Source organism: Tachysurus fulvidraco, chromosome 2 (assembly GCF_022655615.1).
Source record: "Tachysurus fulvidraco isolate hzauxx_2018 chromosome 2, HZAU_PFXX_2.0, whole genome shotgun sequence".
Classification (NCBI taxonomy): Eukaryota; Metazoa; Chordata; class Actinopteri; order Siluriformes; family Bagridae; genus Tachysurus; species Tachysurus fulvidraco.
The window spans coordinates 5,618,172-5,638,847 of NC_062519.1; the positions used below are offsets into that span (position 1 = coordinate 5,618,172).

Sequence of the window (20,676 nt, forward strand, 5' to 3'; positions counted from 1 at the left end):
TGTGTGTGTGTGTGTGTGTCATCAGTTTGCAGGAGCTAAAGAGTCCACGCCTGGACTTGCAGATTTATTCTGATGTGCCCTTCCAGATGCTGGATGGTAACAGCGGCCTGAGCGCCGAAAAGATCAGCCACAACCCTTGGAGCCTACGCTGCCACAAACAGCAACTCAGTCGCATGCGCTCTGAATCCAAGGAGAGGAAGCTCTACAGTATCCTGCTGTGCCGTGTGCTCTAACAGTTTTTCTTCAAGAGGGAGGTCGACAAAAATCTCGTCCCTAAGCAAGCAAGGGCGTGGGAAATGCGTTTGTTTATCACCATGACAACGACTCGAACAAAGTTATTTACATGACCGCTCTTAAAATAAGACGTGAACCATGTGGGGTCGTTATTTTAAAGCGCATACACTTAGCACCACTTAAATAATTACATCTCTTTTGCACAATTGTTGGCTTTGTACCATGCGTAGATGCTGAAGGATTTAACTTTGGCTCATGAAATTTGATTCTGCAAATCAGAAACACTTGTAAGTTGTATAATTGAACTTTTTTGTATTTAATTCAACACCACTCAGTAGTAAACTCACAGCTGATTACATAACAGTTTGACTCTGAACACAGCTGGCTACAACAGCCAAGTGTTCGCTGACACATCGCTGTGTTAGTGAAAAAAAATGGGGGGGTGAGGACAAACAGCTGAAGGTGAAACTTTTGTTTGGATGGGCTTGTTTTCCTGCTTAATCAGATCACAGAAGTTTCCATAACAAACAATGTTCCCGAGTTTGAAATCAGGGTAAAGATTTTCTGCGAGATTATTCTATTTTCTCGGATATATCATGCCCTCACCCCTCACCGAACGTACTCACAAAGATAACAGGACGAGAGGGAAAAAAAAAACCCACAAGGCTGAGCTCTAATTGGCTGTGAGCTCAGGGATCCGAGTTCAGGTTTTCCTGGTGGTCTCACGTCATTGTCTGGTTGACTTTAGGCCGAACCCAATCTCCCGTCTATACCGCTAGAAAAAGATTTGTTAGATTTTCCACTTGGCTCACTCATTTCTCTCTCGTTCAGATTTTACTAGTTCTGGAAAGGGAGAATTGACCAAAGTAATCACTCTGCATTTTGCAAATTTCCTGTACTTAGTCTGAAGGCACCATTTGGGATTTAGCAGTAGGCAACTTCATTTATTCAGAGTGCCCCAGAAATCTGACATAATAGCACGGCTATCCAAAATAGCTGTCGTTTTGTCCTCTTTTCTAAATGAAGCTCTAGGCCATTGGAGCAGTAGGTTAGCAATTGGCTTTATCCTGCTTCAGTGCTCCGTGGCATATTAACAATGAGGTTCAGATTTCTGAGTAATGCCTCCATTCACACACATTAGGGTCAGTTGGAATAGGAAATCAAATCAACATCAGGGCGATATTTTGCAGCCAGGTGCGAATCGGAGTCACCGGTAATATCGTTTTCCTATAACAGCTTGTCCTGTAGTGTGTGTTATTTTTTTATGACAGCAGTTTATCTACTTAATAAAGAATACACATAACACTGACATAACACTGTAGAGGATTTACAAAAATGCTGATTAAACATCTCACCTAAAAGCAATTACACACTTTTTTTTATGTTCATGTAGTATGTCCTTCGTATCCCTGTGTGAGTTGTTACTATAGAAACAACTTCAAAGACATTTATGACCAATCAGAATCAAGAATCCTGCAGCAACGCGGTAGAGAAGTGAAACTTTTGAATTGTTAAAAAAAATTAATCTCAAATACCAGCAGGTTATAACTGATTGTTATTCTAGACTTCTACAGTGTAAACTTGCCTTGACTAAAATTCTCTCCAGAATTTCTGCTCCTCGAGAACGTAGTACATCACTTCAGCTGTCCCTGCATCCTGGACCTGAAGATGGGCACACGGCAGCACGGCGACGACGCGTCCGAGGAGAAGGCCGCTCGTCAGATGAAGAAGTGCGAGCAGAGCACCTCCGCTACTCTGGGCGTGCGAGTGTGTGGGATGCAGGTAAAGATCTACACATGCGCACGGTTTCATTCAATGTGCCCCAAAGCGTTTGCTTGTCTGTTTTGAGAACATGACTTTTTTGGTCTTTACCCGATTCACAAGTCAGATTATAAACTTTGGTCTCATGCAGCGTGATGCCATCGTGCAGCTGTCCTAGAACCATGCTTCAAGTATTCCTGCATGTTCCTGTACCTGGTTGTGCTTCTTCTGTGCATGTCTTCATGTAGCATCGTTCTAATTTAAAGGACATGTAAAATGTGGCCTGATTACTGTGTGTTCCCGTTCTATCATATGTGGTACATCCACACACAAACCAGTCCAACAAGTCATCTGATGTGATGGTTTTGATTTCTGTTTTTTTTTTCTCTTTGTAATTTTCTTCTCCAGCCAATCAGAAAGGTTTCACACAAACCAGATAGTATTTGAACATAACTACAAACTTTTGTGGTAAAAAAGACACAAGCTGAATTTCATTGTCACTAACTTTAGCAGAATTTCATGAGGTTTTAAAATGTTGAAAAATCCCCGTCATGAAGCCTCGTCCACTTTTGCTACATAAGCAAAGCTGTGAGTTTGCGAGAGAATAAATTGTCCCAACATTGCACGCTTCAAATTTCTGGTTGAGTAAGTTCATCATCCGGGTTATTGAAGTGCTGAACAACCACTTCTTTTTCTAATTCTTCTTTTTCTTTGTTTCTTCCTCTTTCTTTTTTCTTTCTTCTTTCTTTTTTCCTTTTATTTTTTTCCCCTTTTCTTTTTTCTGTTTTCTTTTTTCCTTTTCCTTCTTTTATTTCTTTCTTTTCCTTCTTTTTCTCAGTCTGAACACACTACTCGCACTATTTATGCACAGATTAGGGCATGTATATGTGATTTAGGCCTCAACAACAGGAGTCATGTCAGCAGAGGGGTTGAAACACGCACACGTGTGAAATATTAAATTGTAAACAACCACCATGTGTCAGTCACTACAAATTCTCAGACTTCAGCTACAATGTACTGTCCATCTATTAGCGCACCACCAGATTAGAGATCAGATATCAGATATTCAGCAAGGAAAACCAGCTAGAACTCCACCAGTCATGAAGCTTTGCTCTTACAGGATCAGAACATGTTTAGTCTGTTGTTTGATCTGTTGATATCTGATATTGACGTACCTGATCTGGCGTATACACGACCTGACACAACATTGACTGATCTATATAGTATCTATTTAGTATTTTTTGCATCTGTCTTCAGAACTCTACTGAAGTGAACCACAGAATTATCTACTGTGCTCGTGTTTGTATTTCCACTATTTCTTTTTCTCTTGATCTCTAGGTAGCAGCCCAGACAATGTGCTTCCTGTTTAATGTGCATACACAGCGTTTAGCATAATGCTCTTTGCCTTGTTTGAGTACACCCCAGTGCTTTGGTCAGGCTTCGAAGCAGGAAGTGGCTTTCATTAATGGCTTTCCTGCTTTCTAATTCTAGAGCCATGACAAGGAGCTGTGAAGTGAGCAATGAGGCTGCTGGGCTGAGTGAAGTGGCTCCCGTTATAGCCGTCCACTTCTATCTAGCAGGAATAACCGATACAGCCGTCTAACTCTCCACAGTGAAAGACCCAAAAACACAACCGGAGCAAATTAATACTTTTTTTTTATATATAAATATAAGATCTTAGTTTATTTCTTAGATGTATTTTGAAAGGTATTAGTTTTGCAGAAAAGTTTCATAAATGCGTACAATTTTAAAAACAGCGCCATCATTCTGTCTTAAAGGGGCTTAAACAAGATCATTCCTGCATAAGGGCAAGAAGAAATAAGGAATGTAACATTTCATCTGCAAGAAGGCAGAATTTGAAGTGAATAAATAAAAACCTATTAAACAAATCTGAAACGATGATGTCTACGATAAACCCACGATCTAATCTCCTTGTCACTGTGTTTTTGCCTAAGAGAGGGTTACACAGTCAACTTTCCGTGTTTCATGCAAAAAAAAAAAAAAACCTACGGGTTAAGCCTCTACATCCTGTCAGTGGCATCATAAAATTATAAGAGCATTACTGTTTAAAATCAGATTTGTGCATGGAGCCTTAATCTTGTTTTGGTTTCTTTTTTGTCCCAGGTGTACCAGATGGCCACAGGCCATTATCTGTGCCGCAACAAGTACTACGGCCGAGGTCTGTCTATCGAAGGCTTCCGCCAGGCGCTCTACCAGTTCTTGCACAACGGTACCAAGCTTCGACAGGACCTTTTCGAGCCCATCTTAAGCAAACTGCTCACCCTCAAAGCCGTACTCGAGCGTCAGGCCTCCTACCGCTTCTACTCTAGCTCTCTGCTCATCATCTACGAAGGCAGGGAACCCGAGCGGGCCGAAGCGTCCTCCGAGAAGGAGAACACCGCAGGGTGCCAGTCTCCACCACAGGACCCACGCCCTGCTCCAAGCATCGACGTTCGTATGATAGACTTTGCTCACAGCACCTTCAAAGGCTTCCGGGACGACCAGACAGTGCACGACGGGCCGGACCGGGGCTACATGTTCGGACTCGAGAGCCTCGTTAGCATCCTGGAAGGGATCCGTGAGGAGAACCAGTAGCCAAAATGGACCTGTGTGTTTTTGTTACGAACCCGAACCCCACTTCCTCCCTCATCCTCAGTTCTTTCTGTACTGTCTACATGGTTGCAGTAACAATACTGACGTTTCTGTGAACAGTGACACTTTGAGACATGCTGCAAGCAGGGTGGCACGGCCCTCTGCGTCTTTCAGCCATCAGCACTCAGAGCACGAGGGTTGTTATGAAGCTTTTTACTTGGTAAGGCTGGGAGGGATTGGAGGTGACCTCTGGCTGGGTCTTTACTCGCGCCACCCTACAGAAATGGACAGAAATGGCAGGGATGGCACCGTGAAACAGGAGCTGGGATCGTTTTGCGTGTCCTGTGGATTTGTCGCCACCGTGTGGCCATTTGTGGTTTTGCAGTCTGATAGGAGGAAGCAGTGACAGCTCAGGGCAAGTCCAGGGTCAGGTCCTCATCCACATTGCTGGTTCTATGGAGGGAGAGAGTGTGTGTGTGTGTGTGTGTGTGCGTGTGCGTGCGTGTGTGGTTGGGTGAGTGCGTGTGTGTGTGTGTGTGTGGAGGATAGTAATGTTTGGGGTATAAATCCCGACTGCAGTATTCCTACAGGGGCTCAGAAAAGGGAGCAGATACGAAAGCTTTACTGTAAAATAAGGGTGGAAGGCTTAGCAGCCCCCTTAATAAAAAGGTGATCACCACCTTGTACGATAAGTTACCATCCACAGCCTAGCTGTGCAAACAAAATCCTGTTTGAGGTCACATGCTTATATATATATATATATTTTTTAAATAATAATAATAATAATAATAATGTTATCATTTCTGCAGTTATCCATTTCACTTAGAGCCATCATTGCATTTTATTCATGTTATTTTTTGCTTTTTCTTTCTCTCTCTCTCTCTCTCTCTCTCTCTCTCTCTCTCTCTCTGTATTAAAGTAATTTCTTTTATGGTTTATGGTAGTACTGCCAGGTCTAGGCTCGTCTGTGGGACAGTGTGTGTATCCGTAGACGTCCTCGTTTTCGTTCTCTCGAGTACATTTTATGCTAAAAAAGATCCTTCTTATCTTTTGCACTGTACTTTTGGATTGTGCTCTAAGAAGCATCCAGCATGGTTCTCGGATTAACCCTCTTCCCTCCACATCTTGTCGTTTTATTCCTGGTTTTAGGACTGTTTCTAAACGATTCACACATTCAAACGAGTAAAAATGTCCCTCAGCACATGTAGCAACACAATAGAGATTCTCTTCCCTTTTTTGCTCGTCGTGTCCCCTCTCCCTTCACCACATGGTTAGGGTGTAGTGTGTGTATAGATGGAACGATAGCCATCGTCTTTTTTAGCGATCAGAGGTTTCTTTTCCCTCTCTGGCACACCACAGACTTCTTTTATCCAGTTTGTTGTCTCCGTGTATTCAGATGCAATGTCCCAAACATGCACACTATCAATATTATCAGTGTAGTATTGCAGTTCTATTGTGACCCTCTGCCTTTATAGAGGCACCGCCTCTTTGTGTTTTAATCCAGGTGGTCTTCATTACAGATTCTAGACCAGGTGAGATTATTTGTCTTGTTCTGGATGTCACCGGATCGGGCACCAGTTGTGTCCGTCCTGTCCCGTCAGAGTCGGTTCAGAATGCACTAGGCACTCTTTCTTTCTCTGTTCATGCACATCGTCACAATGTAAAGGGAAAATGCACAACGAAACTGTTTCATAATCATGTGTCCAGGTGCAAAGCATAAATACTGCAAGTGTGATCCACATATCTTGGTATATATATATATATATATAAATTTAATAACTGACCGTTTTGCTGTGCAACACTTAAAAAGAGCAGTGAAGGATAAAAAACCAGATTTTTAAAAACAGGTCATGTTTTTGCTCACAAGCATCTAGATCAGCTCTCCTACACCTACAGTATGTGTGTGTGTGTGTGTAAATACTTAACCAGGGTTCATGTTTGTCCAGCCTTTTCTGTGTTCGAGAGCTGACCAGGATATGAAGGTTTATAGTGCAATCATAAATCATCACCTTCCCCCCCACTGCAGGCTGGGTGCGATTCCTAGCTACTTTAGCTTAACAGAAAGTCTGTTCTGTGCCAGGGCAGGAGGAAGAAATGCTCACAAGACTAGCGGAAAAATCGAAATTGCTGTCTTTCGTGTCAGGAGGAAAAACAAAAAAACTCCTCTGTGGTGGATGTTCTTAGTCTCTCCATAGATGTGAGATTGTACGAGTAGAATTAAAAGGAAATTACTGAAATAATTACCCTCCTCACAAAAAAAAAGTATGTATTTCTCCCTGTTGTTGCATGGATGGATATTTTTTTTAAGAAAAAAAAAAGACATATTTGAATGTGAGTTATAAATCATTTATTTAAGAAAACCTGTTGTTTTTGTCTTATGTATTTCGTTGCACTGATAAACATGAAAATGGTTTCATACTTTTTTTTTTACTACTTGAATTGCAGAAATAGTAGGTTTAAAGCACTGACTCTATTTAATCTTGAAATACTGCGACAGGACTAGTGCCAATGTAAAGCAATAGGAGAGACTGTTAATTAAACTGACATGGCAAATGTTACAGGAGGTTATACTCATACAGTACCCGGGCTTCTGTACAGTTTACTCAGAAATTCGAATCTTAGCACTGAAGAAAATCAAGCTCAGGGTCTGGTTTAGCTGCGTGCCATAACAATCATTATGTAAGGAATAAAACACTCAAAAGTAATCTGTTGTAGTAAAATAACAAAAATCGATATCGATGCAGAGCGGAGTTAAGTTTATCTCCTTTTTCAAAGTGTTGTCCTTTATTCCTTTTATACCACAGCAATTTGCAGTTGTGCACAATGTTCTTGTATAAATTAGAAATGTCACTTTTTATCCATTTATAGTTGTTTAACGTTGGGAAACATCTGTATGATAGTTTAGTCAGTATAAACGGTTACAGCTAAAATAATAGAGATGCAGTTATGGAAGATAACGTCATCTTCTTTTGACCAATCAGCATTGAGAATTCAACCTTATTAACGAGACACGGTTCTATTGAAGATCGTCAGTTTTAATTCGTTTCATTTTTAATCTGTTTATTTAATGGTACGACCGCCGTAGAAGCTGCCTAAAAAACTTTATTAAAGGTGTTATAATTCAGTTATATATATTAATTATATAATTAATCAATGTACATATTTAGTTTGTCTAAAATCATGATTATTAAGTAAAGTGACTATTTTTATGTATTTTGTCTTTTTATATTATTACAAAAGTATAATAATAAATAACCAAAAAACCCTGTAAAATGTTTCAAAAATATTTAAAAGTTTGTTGAAAACTGATTAATAAACAGGACAGTATATTAGGATTTCCTGAGGCTTCGTCCTAAACCACGTCCTAGCACACTACAGAGTGTACACTATAGTTGGTTTAGGACGGAGCCTCTGTGTTTTTACTTCCTGGCCACGTTGTTTTGCTGTGATTGGTCAAAAAGAAGGACGAATAAGGCGCGGCCAAATCAGGGGTACAGACCATAGCATTATGGAAAAAAGGAGGGGGTGTATGTAAATGGTCATAAATAGTCATAAATGTCTATTTTAAAAAAAATTACATTTGGGAATTATTAAAAAATAAAGCTGCGTGTAGACACACACACACACACTATACACACACACATATGTATATATGTGTGTGTGCATATTATGTGTATATATATATAAAACACTAAATCATATTACCATATTACTAAATATCACGTATGCATATAAGAACTAACAAGTTGATTTCTAGCGAATGAAAATCTAAAATATTTGATCACAATTTAGTATTATGAATGAATGAACGAATGTTATGTGTTCCCTCTCACATAATGGTACGCTCCGGCAACCAAGGACCTGCTACGTGCTACGCAACGTGCTGACATCACACGACCACGCCCATACGCCTGAATCCTGGTAGACAGGTCATATCCGTTGAATTAAACACCTGTATAAAGGTTGTAGGAACTTTGTTAGATGTTCGGGTGCTACAGGAAATAACCTGCTTTCAATTCCTGTGATAAAACCTGACGTTTTATTATTTAAAGCCGAAGATCTGACGCGGTTTAACGTTACAGTCGGTGAGTGAGACGCTTCTCTGTCTTATGGCTTCTTTTTAAAACATATATTCCGTTTGTGAAATATAAAAATATCTTCGTATAAAATCGTAAAACTTTCTCGTTTATAGCGTCCGAACGATATACAAACGAGTTACACTTCACGAAGAAGTAGAAGGTTGTATTACAAATTGATATTTAGTGCACTACATAGTGCGTTGACGCCGTATTCCATATCATGAGTAGGGCACTAAATGTAGGGCACTAATGTAGGGCATTTGACTCGGTTTGGACGTTAGCCATTGTGTTAGTGTATGAAAACACACATATCCAGTTCAATAGCTCTGTACTGTTTACATTTACGTTATATAAATTAGATGTTCTAATACCAGTATTGCTTTCTTTCCTGACTTCTTATCTTTTAATGTTTACTGTTGATAAGCACAACAAAATAATAATAATAATAATAATAATAATAATAATAATAATATTATTATGTAATTTATTGAATTCTGATTAACTATTTGAAATATTTTCTGAATATTTTGCCACTTACATACAGGTGAAAAGTCTGTGTGTACTGCTGACTCACCCTTAGTACTCCTACACAGGTGATACCTGGATATACCTGTTGTACCTGATGCTGCTGTGCATCACGCCTCATTCAGACTGCAGTTGACTTCCACTCTCTTTTCTACTCGTCCATCATGAAAGCTCTGATCCTCGTCGGAGGCTACGGCACAAGACTACGGCCTCTTACGCTTAGCGTCCCCAAGCCACTGGTGGAGTTCTGCAACAAACCCATCCTGCTCCATCAGGTGGAAGCCTTGGTCAAGGTCAGATTGAGTGTCTTTTACTATACAACACATGAATGTGCTTTTTAACATGTACGTCATGTTGTGTCTGATGAAAGAATAGTCGACTTACATTGTGCCCTGGACCGACAGGACATGATTTCAGCCAGTTTCATAAACGTTAGATGTAGTTAAAGGTGTTGTCTCCGTTGTTTGAAAGCCAATATTGACATTTGAAATCTCCACAACAAACATGCCCCTAACCCAAATGGGTCCCACCCCTGTTTTCATAGCTCTGCCCACATACACCAGACAAGTACAACCCAGATAAGTATTATGGCGGAACTTGATGGGACAGGTGACCAAGGGGATATTTTTATCAATAAATGAACTCAACGAGTAATACTATGGTAACAAAAATATGTTTTTGTAGTACTGTGTGTTGTACGGTGAAATGTTTAGCTCCGTTTCACGCCCAAGACGTTCAGTTCTCTCCAGCGTTGGAAAGCTGGTCCTATATTAACACGGGTCCTGCTTCTTGCCTTATTGTAAGCCTTTCTTCTTTTTGTCACACATGCGCACTGAACACTCTCTCCGCCCATATTGACAAGACGCGCCCCTTTCTGCTCATTGGCTACATGTTAGATTTGTTTTTGTTTTGTTTGCCGGCCCAACGCGGTTTTCTGAAGCATTTCTCAAACAACGGAGACCCCACCTTTAAGTGCATCTGGGCCACTTGCGTCTTCAATCAACGTCCAGTCAGCCCTGCTTAGAGTTTCCCATTGATTTGTATGTTTCTGAACTCGGTCATATTTGGCCTGTCTGCTGTCTGGACTGGCTAAAGAGGTTACATGTTTGACTTACTATCCTGTATAATGCATAGTGTGTAAATTGCATTTTATTGTGGCAGTCACTGCATATGTACTTCGGTCATACATTCATTAAAAATGGGATTTTTTAAAGTTGACATATTTGTCAACGGACGTCGTTACTCCATGTGACCGACGATCGGTTACACAACTATTAATCAGGCTACAGTATTCATATTGAATGCAAAATAACAAATTTTAGTGTCCTGTTGTATTAGTTCTCTACTTATTAGGTGTATTAGTTCTTAAAAAGCACTCACCTGGATAATCTAGGATTCTGGATCAGACAGTGTGCAGAATGAAAGCTCATGTTTAGCAAGCAACAGACTTCTCCTTATAGCTCAAAGACCAGCCTTTTCTGGACTGAGAAACCTACAGCAGCATTTGGGAGATTTCTCCAGGCTGATAATCACCCAAAAGTTAAACAGTAGCCTCCAAGATGAGTCTGAATGGGATCTGATCTGACACAGGCACTGATTATGGGGCGCTTCGTTGAAAACCTGAAATTCTACATATCTGAAACATCTAAAATAACGAATTCTTTCTGAAATCATCACAAAACTTGACTAGAAATGTAAACAGAGACAGAAGTGGTGGCTTGCATAGGAATGTTTGCTTTCTGGGTTTGATTCCTACATTCTCTTTACTAAAAAGTCAAACACACTGCTCTGGTCACACGGTTATATTCATTTCTGTACGTTTGTCTCTTTTTACTTGTGCACAGGCCGGAGTCCGGCATGTCATCCTGGCCGTCAGCTACATGTCCGATCTTCTGGAAAGAGAGATGAAAGCTCAGGAGCAGAGAGTAAGACTTTGTTTGGTCTAACGGTTTGTCAATTTGTGTGTGTGTGTGTGAGGGGGACAAATAAAAAAACTGCTTTAAATGTAGAAAAATATATAAAATAAAAATGCAGTGGATGTTTCATGTAATGAAAAAAAACCCCAAAGAAAATTATTTAAACTGAACAAATAAGATCATTAAATGCATCATGACACAATTGGCTTTGCTGTTAATTCTGTCAGGATAAAAAAAAAAGATATTGATTTAAAAACATGATGTTTTGTCCTCCACAGCTTGGAATAAAAATCTCGCTTTCCCATGAGAAGGAACCGCTGGGGACCGGTGGGTAAATTCACAGACTTCTGACCAAAAACTTACTTTTAATACTTTCTGCTGTGTTGAAAGTCAGTATCAGTATCTAAACCGCTGTTGGCCCGAACCAGTAGATCAGGAATGGATCCGATTTGATATATTATCATTTCAGTTCGATTATCTGACAACTCGTCAACATTACCATGTACTCTAAATTCCATCCGTCTACAAGACATTTATCACTTACTCATAATAACGTGCATGTACGATGTGTAGTTTAGGATTTCTTGGTATTTATTAGACATGGAATAAAATAGATTCACTAGCAGCAAGGTTGTTAGGAAGGTCTCAGGATCTGGTTCTGGACAATCACCGGAGCTCTGATGTTGAAAACATGGGATTTACTGAACGCTTTTGTGTCTGCTTTCATTCAGCTGGACCTCTCGCGCTGGCTCGTGAACTGCTGACGGACAGCGACGAGCCGTTTTTTGTCCTCAACAGTGACGTGATCTGTGACTTCCCCTTCGAGGACATGCTGAAGTTCCACAAGAACCACGGCAAAGAGGGCACCATCGTCGTAAGTCACGTGTTGCTCTGAGCTTTGGATTTTACATACAGAGCCGCTACAGGCGAGACGTTTCCCTCTAAGCCTGCGTGTATGATGTAGGAACATTTACGACCTAAGCGAACACTTTTAACCAGCTCGTCGTTTTCAGTTTAACTCCTGCTCCAAAGGAAAAAGCCGTTCTGACCTCCAGGAGTCTCTCAGCTCTAAGGTTTCATGCTGGAAGGGACACTGAATCGCGATGAGTCCACGTGGGCAAAGCAGCAAAAGATCACATCATAATACTTTCTTAATACCAGAACTTAATCCTGATATTTAGTTCTGCTAACAAAACAGCAATTTCACATGCATTCAAAAGTTATGAAAACTAAATGACGGACAAAAAAATACGAATCAGTCGGAAATACCAATAGTAGTAGAGCAGCAGTGGGGTGGTATGTGAGAACTAGGGTTAAGGGCCGTGCTCAAGGGCCCAACAGAGGCAGCTTTACAGGGCTCGGGCTCGAACCCCGATTCTCTGATCAAAAACCCAGAGTTTAACCACTTGTGCCACTGTGAAATAATTCTGTTATTGATTTTCCCTTTTGTTGATTTGTTTGTTTGGTTTATTTTTGCATGTACTTATTTTCACATAGGATTATTATTATTATTAATATTAATAATAATAATTTGTTTTAATAACAGTGTGTGTGTGTGTGTGACATTATTAATACTGTTATTTATTATGTAAGTACATTATGAGTTACGAGTCTTAAATGACCCCTTCTCATACGATTCAGGTAACTAAAGTAGAGGAGCCATCGAAGTACGGCGTGGTGGTGTACGAGGGAGAGACCGGACGCATTCACCGCTTCGTCGAGAAGCCGCAGGTTTTCGTATCCAACAAGATCAACGCTGGAATGTACATCTTCAGCCCGAGCATGCTGAGGAGGATACAGGTCAGACTGAGACCCAGCTCAGGTTACTCTATACCACAGGAAAAAGACCAGTCTGATTTTACTTCCAGCTGCTTATTTCTCTGGTTTCCCACAGTTGCGTCCAACCTCGATCGAGAAGGAGATTTTCCCCGTCATGGCTGAGGAGGGACAGCTTTATGCCATGGAGCTTCAAGGTACATCAATTCACACCCTCTGAACGTCTGGCTATCCTTTTTTTTTTTTTTTTTTTTCTTTAAACCCAAATGTAGTCCCTCAGTCATGACATTTTACCTACATGTAAGACAAACAGACGAAACGGAATCAATCACCAGTTGTGATCTAGTGACCACAAGGATATTTTCAGTTAGGTTGTCAGTTATTAAGATGCTTAATAATAATAATAATAATAATTATAATAATAATAATAAAAGGACAAACAGATCCATTATACCGGAAAAAACGAAAACCTGTCTGAAATAAGCCTGAATTACAAATCAAACTGAAGGCAGGTTATCGTCCATATCACTTCCACAGTACACTTCCGCCTTCAAGCTACTCTGATACGTGTATGGAGAGATACCAAACTACAGGAATAACATGAGTTTTGTCTATTTGAGAGGATATATCGTGAAGGGAGGTTGTGTTGGAAAAGGGAAAAATTCTTATTAAATAAAAGGGAAATTATTTTCAATCTCAGTATCCGGTGTCATCCAGATGATGATGATGATGATGGATTCCCTTATGAAGGTCCACAGGGAGCTTTTTCCTCACCACCGTCACCTCCGGCTTGCTCGTATATATTTAAATGTAAAACGTAATAATGTATTCTGAATTTTTAGATTCATATAAAGCCGTGTTTTTGTTTATTGTTATATGGGGATGAAAACTAGCCAGTGGTCAAAAGCTTGACTTCATAACTTCATGAAGTAAAGAATCTCGGTTGATTTTAAAGTAAGAGTAAAATGGCATTCAAAACAAACAAACAAACAAACAGTTTATTCTTTTTTAGACATTAAGAGATATTCATTCTAACCTCGATGACTGAAGCTCTTCACACACACACACACACACACGCACACACACACGAATAACCTTTGTGTGCATTCTCCAGGGTTCTGGATGGACATCGGTCAGCCTAAAGACTTCCTAACTGGCATGTGCATGTACCTGCAGTCTGTCAGACAGAACGCTCCTGAGAGGCTCCGCACTGGACCCGGTTTCCTAGGCAACGTGTTAGTGGTACGAAACATTCACGCTACAGACTGCAAGTTAATAGGTTTTCTTATTTTAGATTTTCATTTGTAAACAGACTATGTCTTATGTCCACTAGGTGCCAGTATAGCCTCGTTATTCTATTCTCATCTAATTCAAAGGTTTTGCATTATGAAATAGTTTAGAAACAGAACACCACCACTGAAGGGTTTTTAAATGAGTACTTTTATTATCCAGGATCCAACGGCGGTCATCGGGGAGAACTGTACAATCGGGCCAAATGTGACCATCGGCGCCGGTGTGGTGCTGGAGGACGGCGTGAGAATCAAACGCTGCACCGTGCTGAGGGGAGCTCACATCCGTTCACACTCCTGGCTCGAGTCCTGCATCGTGGGCTGGAGCTCTTCTGTAGGACAATGGGTGAGGACTCGTACTGTAACTCTGTAGCTCTAGACTGTTATCAGAGTCTATGGGGATTGATTGCAACCGATGACTAATGCCAGCTTGGAAAATACACCTACGTATCGTGTCTTAAACCGGGTGTATCTATGCTTCTTATATCTCTTTCTGACATCTGCAGATTAGCTACAGCATTTGTGAAAGATGCTAACTTCTGGTTTAGTCCAACTTTCTTTATCAAGGTGACACTTGCCTTGTGGATTCACGACTCTCGGTTAGTGAGCCAACAGAAACAAGCTGACGGGATTGTGGTGGAAAAAAAAAAAGCTCCTCGCTAGCAATTTTGTTATTAGTAATGTTGGCCCCTCCGACGTTCTCTGTAGCCTGCCACACTTAAGTGTTTATTTAAGTGCCTCAGGAAACAGTAGGTCTTTTAGACGTCATTTGAAGACTGGCAGTGACTCAGCTGGTTTAACATCTTGATGAAGTTTATTCCACCATCTTGATGCAGAAACAGAGAGGAATCTCAAATGCATACGCTCGATGTTTAGTCGCCGATTAATTATAATTAAATGTTTTATCGAAATAAAATGGATTAAAATTAAGACTTTAAAAAAAAATTTTTTGATAAAGATTCATGTGGAACAAAAGTCAGTCCTATTTCCAGAAAGGTGTACAAAATTTATCAATGACTCTTAGGCTTGGGGGCGGAGCTTCCGAGGATGAAATATAAATATAATGTTTTTTTTTCCTTTTTCAGATAGCGTTGAACAATACTGATTATCTACATTCATTTGTAATTCTGGTCGGTCTTAGAGTATACGCAGCGCTGTCAGTCATTAGGATCAGTCAAATCTGATGGGTTTTTATTAATATTTTACAACATTGTCACTTTCACTTTAATGTCATCATGGATCTGAGTAGAAATAGCACCCAACTGATGGTCTTCACTCGTCCTCTATTGTGTTTAAATTATGCACTGCACCTGCTTCGTGCTATTAATATCTTCTCAACGCATCTTATCGCTTCAGTCTCTATAATAAGACTGTTATGGTTTAAGTCACATGATATAACAATGCTTTTAACAGGCTGTGAGCCAGATGAAGAGGTGTTTGTGGAAGCTGACCTTGTACGCTGACCCGACGGTGGCATTACAGTAGATACAGGTCGCTGCGTACACACGGAGGAAATAAACTCTGGATTCTAATTTACCGATGTTCTAATTTCAGATGTTTTTAGGTTATTTAAGAAATTTGTTCTGTGTAATTTAAGCAGTGTTCTTTGGCAGTCTTGTTTCTCTGGTTCAACATTGGGTTAAGACAAGCTACAGAAATGTTAAACAGCAGACGATCAGAAGATTAGGAGAAAAATAAATACAGCAAATGGAAGATTTATGTCCTGATTGGTTCATCTTTTGAGGTGTATCAATGGGTTGTAAGATAAACAGAAACTGGTTTTACATGTTAATGCAGAAAGGAGAGACTGGATCTAAGATTTTGGGACAAATCTTGTGTTGGTTAAGCTGGGAGTGTATTGGATGCTTGAGCATGATCATTAGACCTGGTGGAAATTGGCATCCAAAAAAAGGAAGAAAAGAAAAAAGACTCTCATATGTGACTTGGCTCTCACCTAAAAGACTCAGTTCAAAACGTTGAATCATTTGGAATCAACACAAAACTCCATAAAGAATTTAACCTGGTGCATGTTTTCCCAGCTGTGTATTTTTTTTTATTTTATTGTGTTAATAAATTATTAAATCATTTAAAAAAAAACAAAAAACAGAACCTTTTGAATTAATTTTTTCTTTCAGGTACGGATGGAGAACGTGACGGTCCTGGGCGAGGACGTGATCGTCAGTGATGAGCTCTACATCAACGGGGCTAACGTTCTGCCTCACAAGTCCATCACAGACTCTGTGCCTGAGCCTCGCATCATCATGTAGAAATCACACACGTTCTTGTACTTCTCTGTGCCCGAGTGTGTATCAGGAGAACACTAGCAGTTTGGTTCTAGTGCTCCCAAAAAAAAAAAAAAAAAAAAAAAAAAAAACACCAGGAGGGAGATATGTATGTTGTAAGTATTGGAAAGGACGTGCGCTGATGTTTCTGTACGGACCAGACAAGATGATTGATTGTTTAGAGTTCTTCTTGATCACCACTGTGTATATGATCCAGGACTTGTATGACTAGGCAAAGGTTAGATCAAATGTCACATTGCCTTAAAAAGGGAAGAGCTGATGTCTCTTATGCAACTTCTTCATTTTATCTTTTATTTCTGTTTATTTGGGTTTATTGGCTTGCCTGTGCAGAGTGTATGTTTGTATCCATACACATAGTACATAATGAGTTGAGTAAAGCTTCAAACTCTGTGCCATTGTATCCATATGACCCAGGTTACAGGAATACGACGTGTTTCAACCTAATCTCTAGCCGCTGCGTGTAGTTTACCGTGCGATTACCGTGTGCCACAGAATTTCTATGCATTAAGAAAAGAATGGAAGACCTGATTATTCGAGATCCAATAGAAATCTAAGAGAACTTGTGAAAGTATGTGGCAAACGTATGTGGACACTTGAGTATTTAACATCCAATACTGAAACCACAGACATTAATGTGGGGTTGTCTCCCATTTCCTGGAAAGGTTTCCACTAGATTTTGGATCGTGGCTGTGGGAAATTGTGTCCCTTTAGCTAGAAGAGCTGCAAGAAATCCAGAACTGATGGAGGGGACCTGAGGTGCAGTCAGTGTTCCAGTTCATCCCAACGGTGTTCAGTAGGTTCTTCCACACAAACTTGGTGAACCATTTCTACAATGAGTGTGCTTTGTGCATGGGTGCACTGTCATGCTGGAACAGGCCTGAAACTCCAATGAAGGGAAACAAATTTGTGGCAAATGTTTGGGGAGGAACCACATTCTGTTGTGACGGTTGTGTCCACAGTCCTTTGACTATATAGTGTGTAATGGGAATTCAAACCTACAACTATTACACTCTTTAAGACCGACACGAGAGATCTTTCCATCACTGAAGCAATAAAGTAAAAGGTAATTCAGATTACTAATGCTCAATTGCTTCTAAGGAAGTAATACTGATTCTGAAAGGAAGTCTTGCATGAAAAGTTTCTTGACAAGAGTTCAACACCTGCCCTTAGTCATTCATTATATATGAAGGTTAAAAAAAGTAATCAAATAATTTCTAAACAAGTATTATAAAAAAAAATATGAAAGTGCTTTGAAATACTGTAGAAATAGAACAGACAAATTATGTGTGTGCGTGCATGCGTGCGTGTGAGTGCGTGTGTGTGTGTGTGTCTGTGTGTAGGGGGGGTGGATTAGGTTTTAAAATAAGTTAAAAAAAAAAATCTTTAACATGGAGTAAGAGGAGCAAATGAAGGCATAGTAATATTTGAAAGAAAACTCTTGTCACAATGTTAGCTCAGCTCATCACCGTTCAGTTCTTTCCACATTATAAATCCTGCATGCACTCTGTTTAGGAGATTGTAGTGAAAATGAAACTGAACAAATACTGCAATGTATCATGTTCATTTGAACTGACTGTGAAGTATTCGTGTGCTACCACTAAAATGGCAGCCCAGATAATATGAACACTTTTTTTTAAATGACAATCTGAATTAATATAAAAAGTTGAAGCAATCACTCTGGTCGTTCTTTCTCTGTCGGTTAATGATCTTTTTCATATTGCCACATGTCTGGTATTAAGTCGTCATTAGAGTAAAATACATCAACATGCACCTCATAAGCCTGGAGCTGTGAGCAGCCAAGAGTCCAATAAAAGCCACTAAGCAGAGAGCAGCATTTTAGGCAAATCCTGATACCGTTTTGGATGGAAGTCTTATTGGTCCTGAAAAAGTCTGAAGAATAGCCAATGAGATTGACATTTGTATAAACCATCAGCAAAACTCTAAATGGTGCCACATTTACAACACAAAGGAATAAAATAATAATCTCTGCACCTTATAACACACTGGATGTCCAATAGACAAGTCGTTTAAGCTTTGCCTGTTGATATTAAACACTCATGGCTCACTTAGTAACCTGTAGATGCCAAATAATGGCTGTTTGAAACTTATGAGGTTATTAAATTAGCTTTTCTAGAAGCTTTTTATCCAGTGAAACTTTATTCCTCCTTTTTCACTTCAGTGAGTCTGTGTAACACTTCATCTGAAAAATCTGGCTGGATATTTGGTTAACCACGGGAGTCTATATAACCATGAAGAGTATTTCACAGCCAGTGTTGCCAGACACAGCCAATTCCCACACAAATGGGCTATTTTTAAACACATCAGGCTGCAAATAACAGGCTAAAACTTGTATACAAGTTTTATTTTAGTTTATACCACAGTGCTGTTGAATTCTCTATTCTGATTGGTCAGGAACTGTTGATACATTGTCTACTAACAACAGCTAGGACAGTAATTATGGCTGTGAGGCAAATCAGAGGTTTATATTAATGCGCTTAATGCGTCTAATCCTTTATCCTTTCAGTTGTAGATTAACACAGTAATGCTGCACCAAACCACAGGAATGCTGCACCAAAGCGTATAAAGTTTTACGACTGCTTGTAGCTGCTATAACATAGTGAGGGAACGACTGTTGTAGCTGCTATAACGTAGTGAGGGAACGACTGTTGTAGCTGCTATAACATAGTGAGGGAACAACTGTTGTAGCTGCTATAACAGTGAGGGAACGACTGCTGTAGCTGCTATAACAGTGAGGGAACGACTGCTTGTAGCTGCTATAACATAGTGAGGGAACGACTGCTTGTAACTGCTATAACATAGTGAGGGAACGACTGCTGTAGCTGCTATAACAGTGAGGGAACGACTGCTTGTAGCTGCTATAACATAGTGAGGGAACGACTGTTGTAGCTGCTATAACATAGTGAGGGAACGACTGCTTGTAACTGCTATAACGTAGTGAGGGAACGACTGCTGTAGCTGCTATAACAGTGAGGGAACGACTGCTTGTAACTGCTATAACAGTGAGGGAATGACTGCTGTAGCTGCTATAACATAGTGAGGGAACGACTGCTTGTAACTGCTATAACGTAGTGAGGGAACGACTGCTGTAGCTGCTATAACATAGTGAGGGAACGACTGCTTGTAGCTGCTATAACAGTGAGGGAACGACTGCTTGTAGCTGCTATAACGTAAAAGCTTAAATGGAAATCAACTAGCAGATGTTCCACATTAACTAGAAACAAAATAAAGGCATAAAGTTTGTACATTATTAAAAATAAATAAATATTTATATACAAATATATACATTTATTTGGTTTACATTGTGGCTGCTATGATGCATCACGCCACCATATTGTTGATTATTTTCACTCTCAACCACTTTTTATTTCTCCCTTGAATGATTAACTGGATAATTTACTGTGATGTGATCTGAATGGGTATAAGTCAAATTTGCATTTCCTTTAAAGGATTTTTCTTTAATGAATGGTAATGGTCAAAAAAATGAAATAAAAGAATTACATGAGCAATAATTCTCTGTAAATATTTGCCTCAAAATGCATCATGTTCTTCATGGATATGACAAAGAACATAACTTCTGATGGTTTAGGACACAGTGTGACTTTCTGTAAGCTATATAAATAAACACAAACTCCACTGTGGAGATAAACTGTGATTTTATGAGCTGGCTGACTCTGACAACAGGAGTCACTTTTTCCTAAGCACAATTTGACTTGAAAAACTGATTCACTGTGACCCAATTATTTCCGATTGAATGCACAAACATCATTTACTTTCAAGACCTTTCTATTCCAGACATTATGAATAACTTGGTACTCTTTATAAATTGATCATATGGTTTAATTCACCTTCTTTTAAATTTATTTTGGCTCACTTACACTCAGTTGACCGTTTTAGGCCTCTCACTGTCTTCATGTCAATGGATATTCACCTGGATACTGTCGATTTCTACCTAATCAAGGCTGCTGTAATCATAAAAGCTCTTCTCCAGTCATCCCAGGACTCTTATGAAGAAGATGATCATATTGAACATTTTTTTCATCACACTTCTCTTTACTCTTCTATACCTGTACTATGTAATGATGCACTTTTCATAGGGACGACTCACATCACCTAGGGCTAATAATCAACAGGAGACAAACACATTTTTATTTAACAAATGAAAAATGGATATTCCATACTT

General features: G+C 39.7%; 2 protein-coding genes across 6 annotated transcripts in view; both read left to right on the plus strand.

The window, feature by feature from the left end:
* The window catches only part of ip6k1 (inositol hexakisphosphate kinase 1), a 30,543-nt gene extending 23,540 nt beyond the window's left edge, over window positions 1–7,003 (plus strand). For all 4 annotated transcript variants that reach the window (XM_027167719.2, XM_027167717.2, XM_027167720.2 and 1 more), the window contains 3 exons: window positions 26–207; window positions 1,841–2,016; window positions 4,120–7,003. In XM_027167719.2, coding sequence (XP_027023520.2) covers window positions 26–207; window positions 1,841–2,016; window positions 4,120–4,590 — 829 coding nt within the window. In that variant the 3' untranslated portion in view covers window positions 4,591–7,003. The remainder of the gene's footprint in view (window positions 1–25; window positions 208–1,840; window positions 2,017–4,119) is intronic.
* Window positions 7,004–8,463: 1,460 nt separating this feature from the next.
* gmppb (GDP-mannose pyrophosphorylase B) lies at window positions 8,464–18,147 on the plus strand. Of its 2 annotated transcripts, none has more exons than XM_027167787.2 (10): window positions 8,464–8,672; window positions 9,211–9,484; window positions 11,036–11,116; window positions 11,386–11,434; window positions 11,839–11,981; window positions 12,749–12,907; window positions 13,002–13,080; window positions 13,998–14,125; window positions 14,336–14,518; window positions 16,308–18,147. In XM_027167787.2, exons 2-10 carry the CDS (start codon window positions 9,356–9,358, stop codon window positions 16,437–16,439), a joined length of 1,083 nt encoding a protein of 360 aa, XP_027023588.1. In that variant the 5' UTR covers window positions 8,464–8,672; window positions 9,211–9,355; the 3' UTR covers window positions 16,440–18,147. The 2 variants fall into 2 exon arrangements, with proteins under 2 accessions (XP_027023588.1, XP_027023587.1); XM_027167786.2 differs by having other exon boundaries at window positions 8,465–8,672; window positions 9,260–9,484.
* Window positions 18,148–20,676: the final 2,529 nt, after the last annotated feature.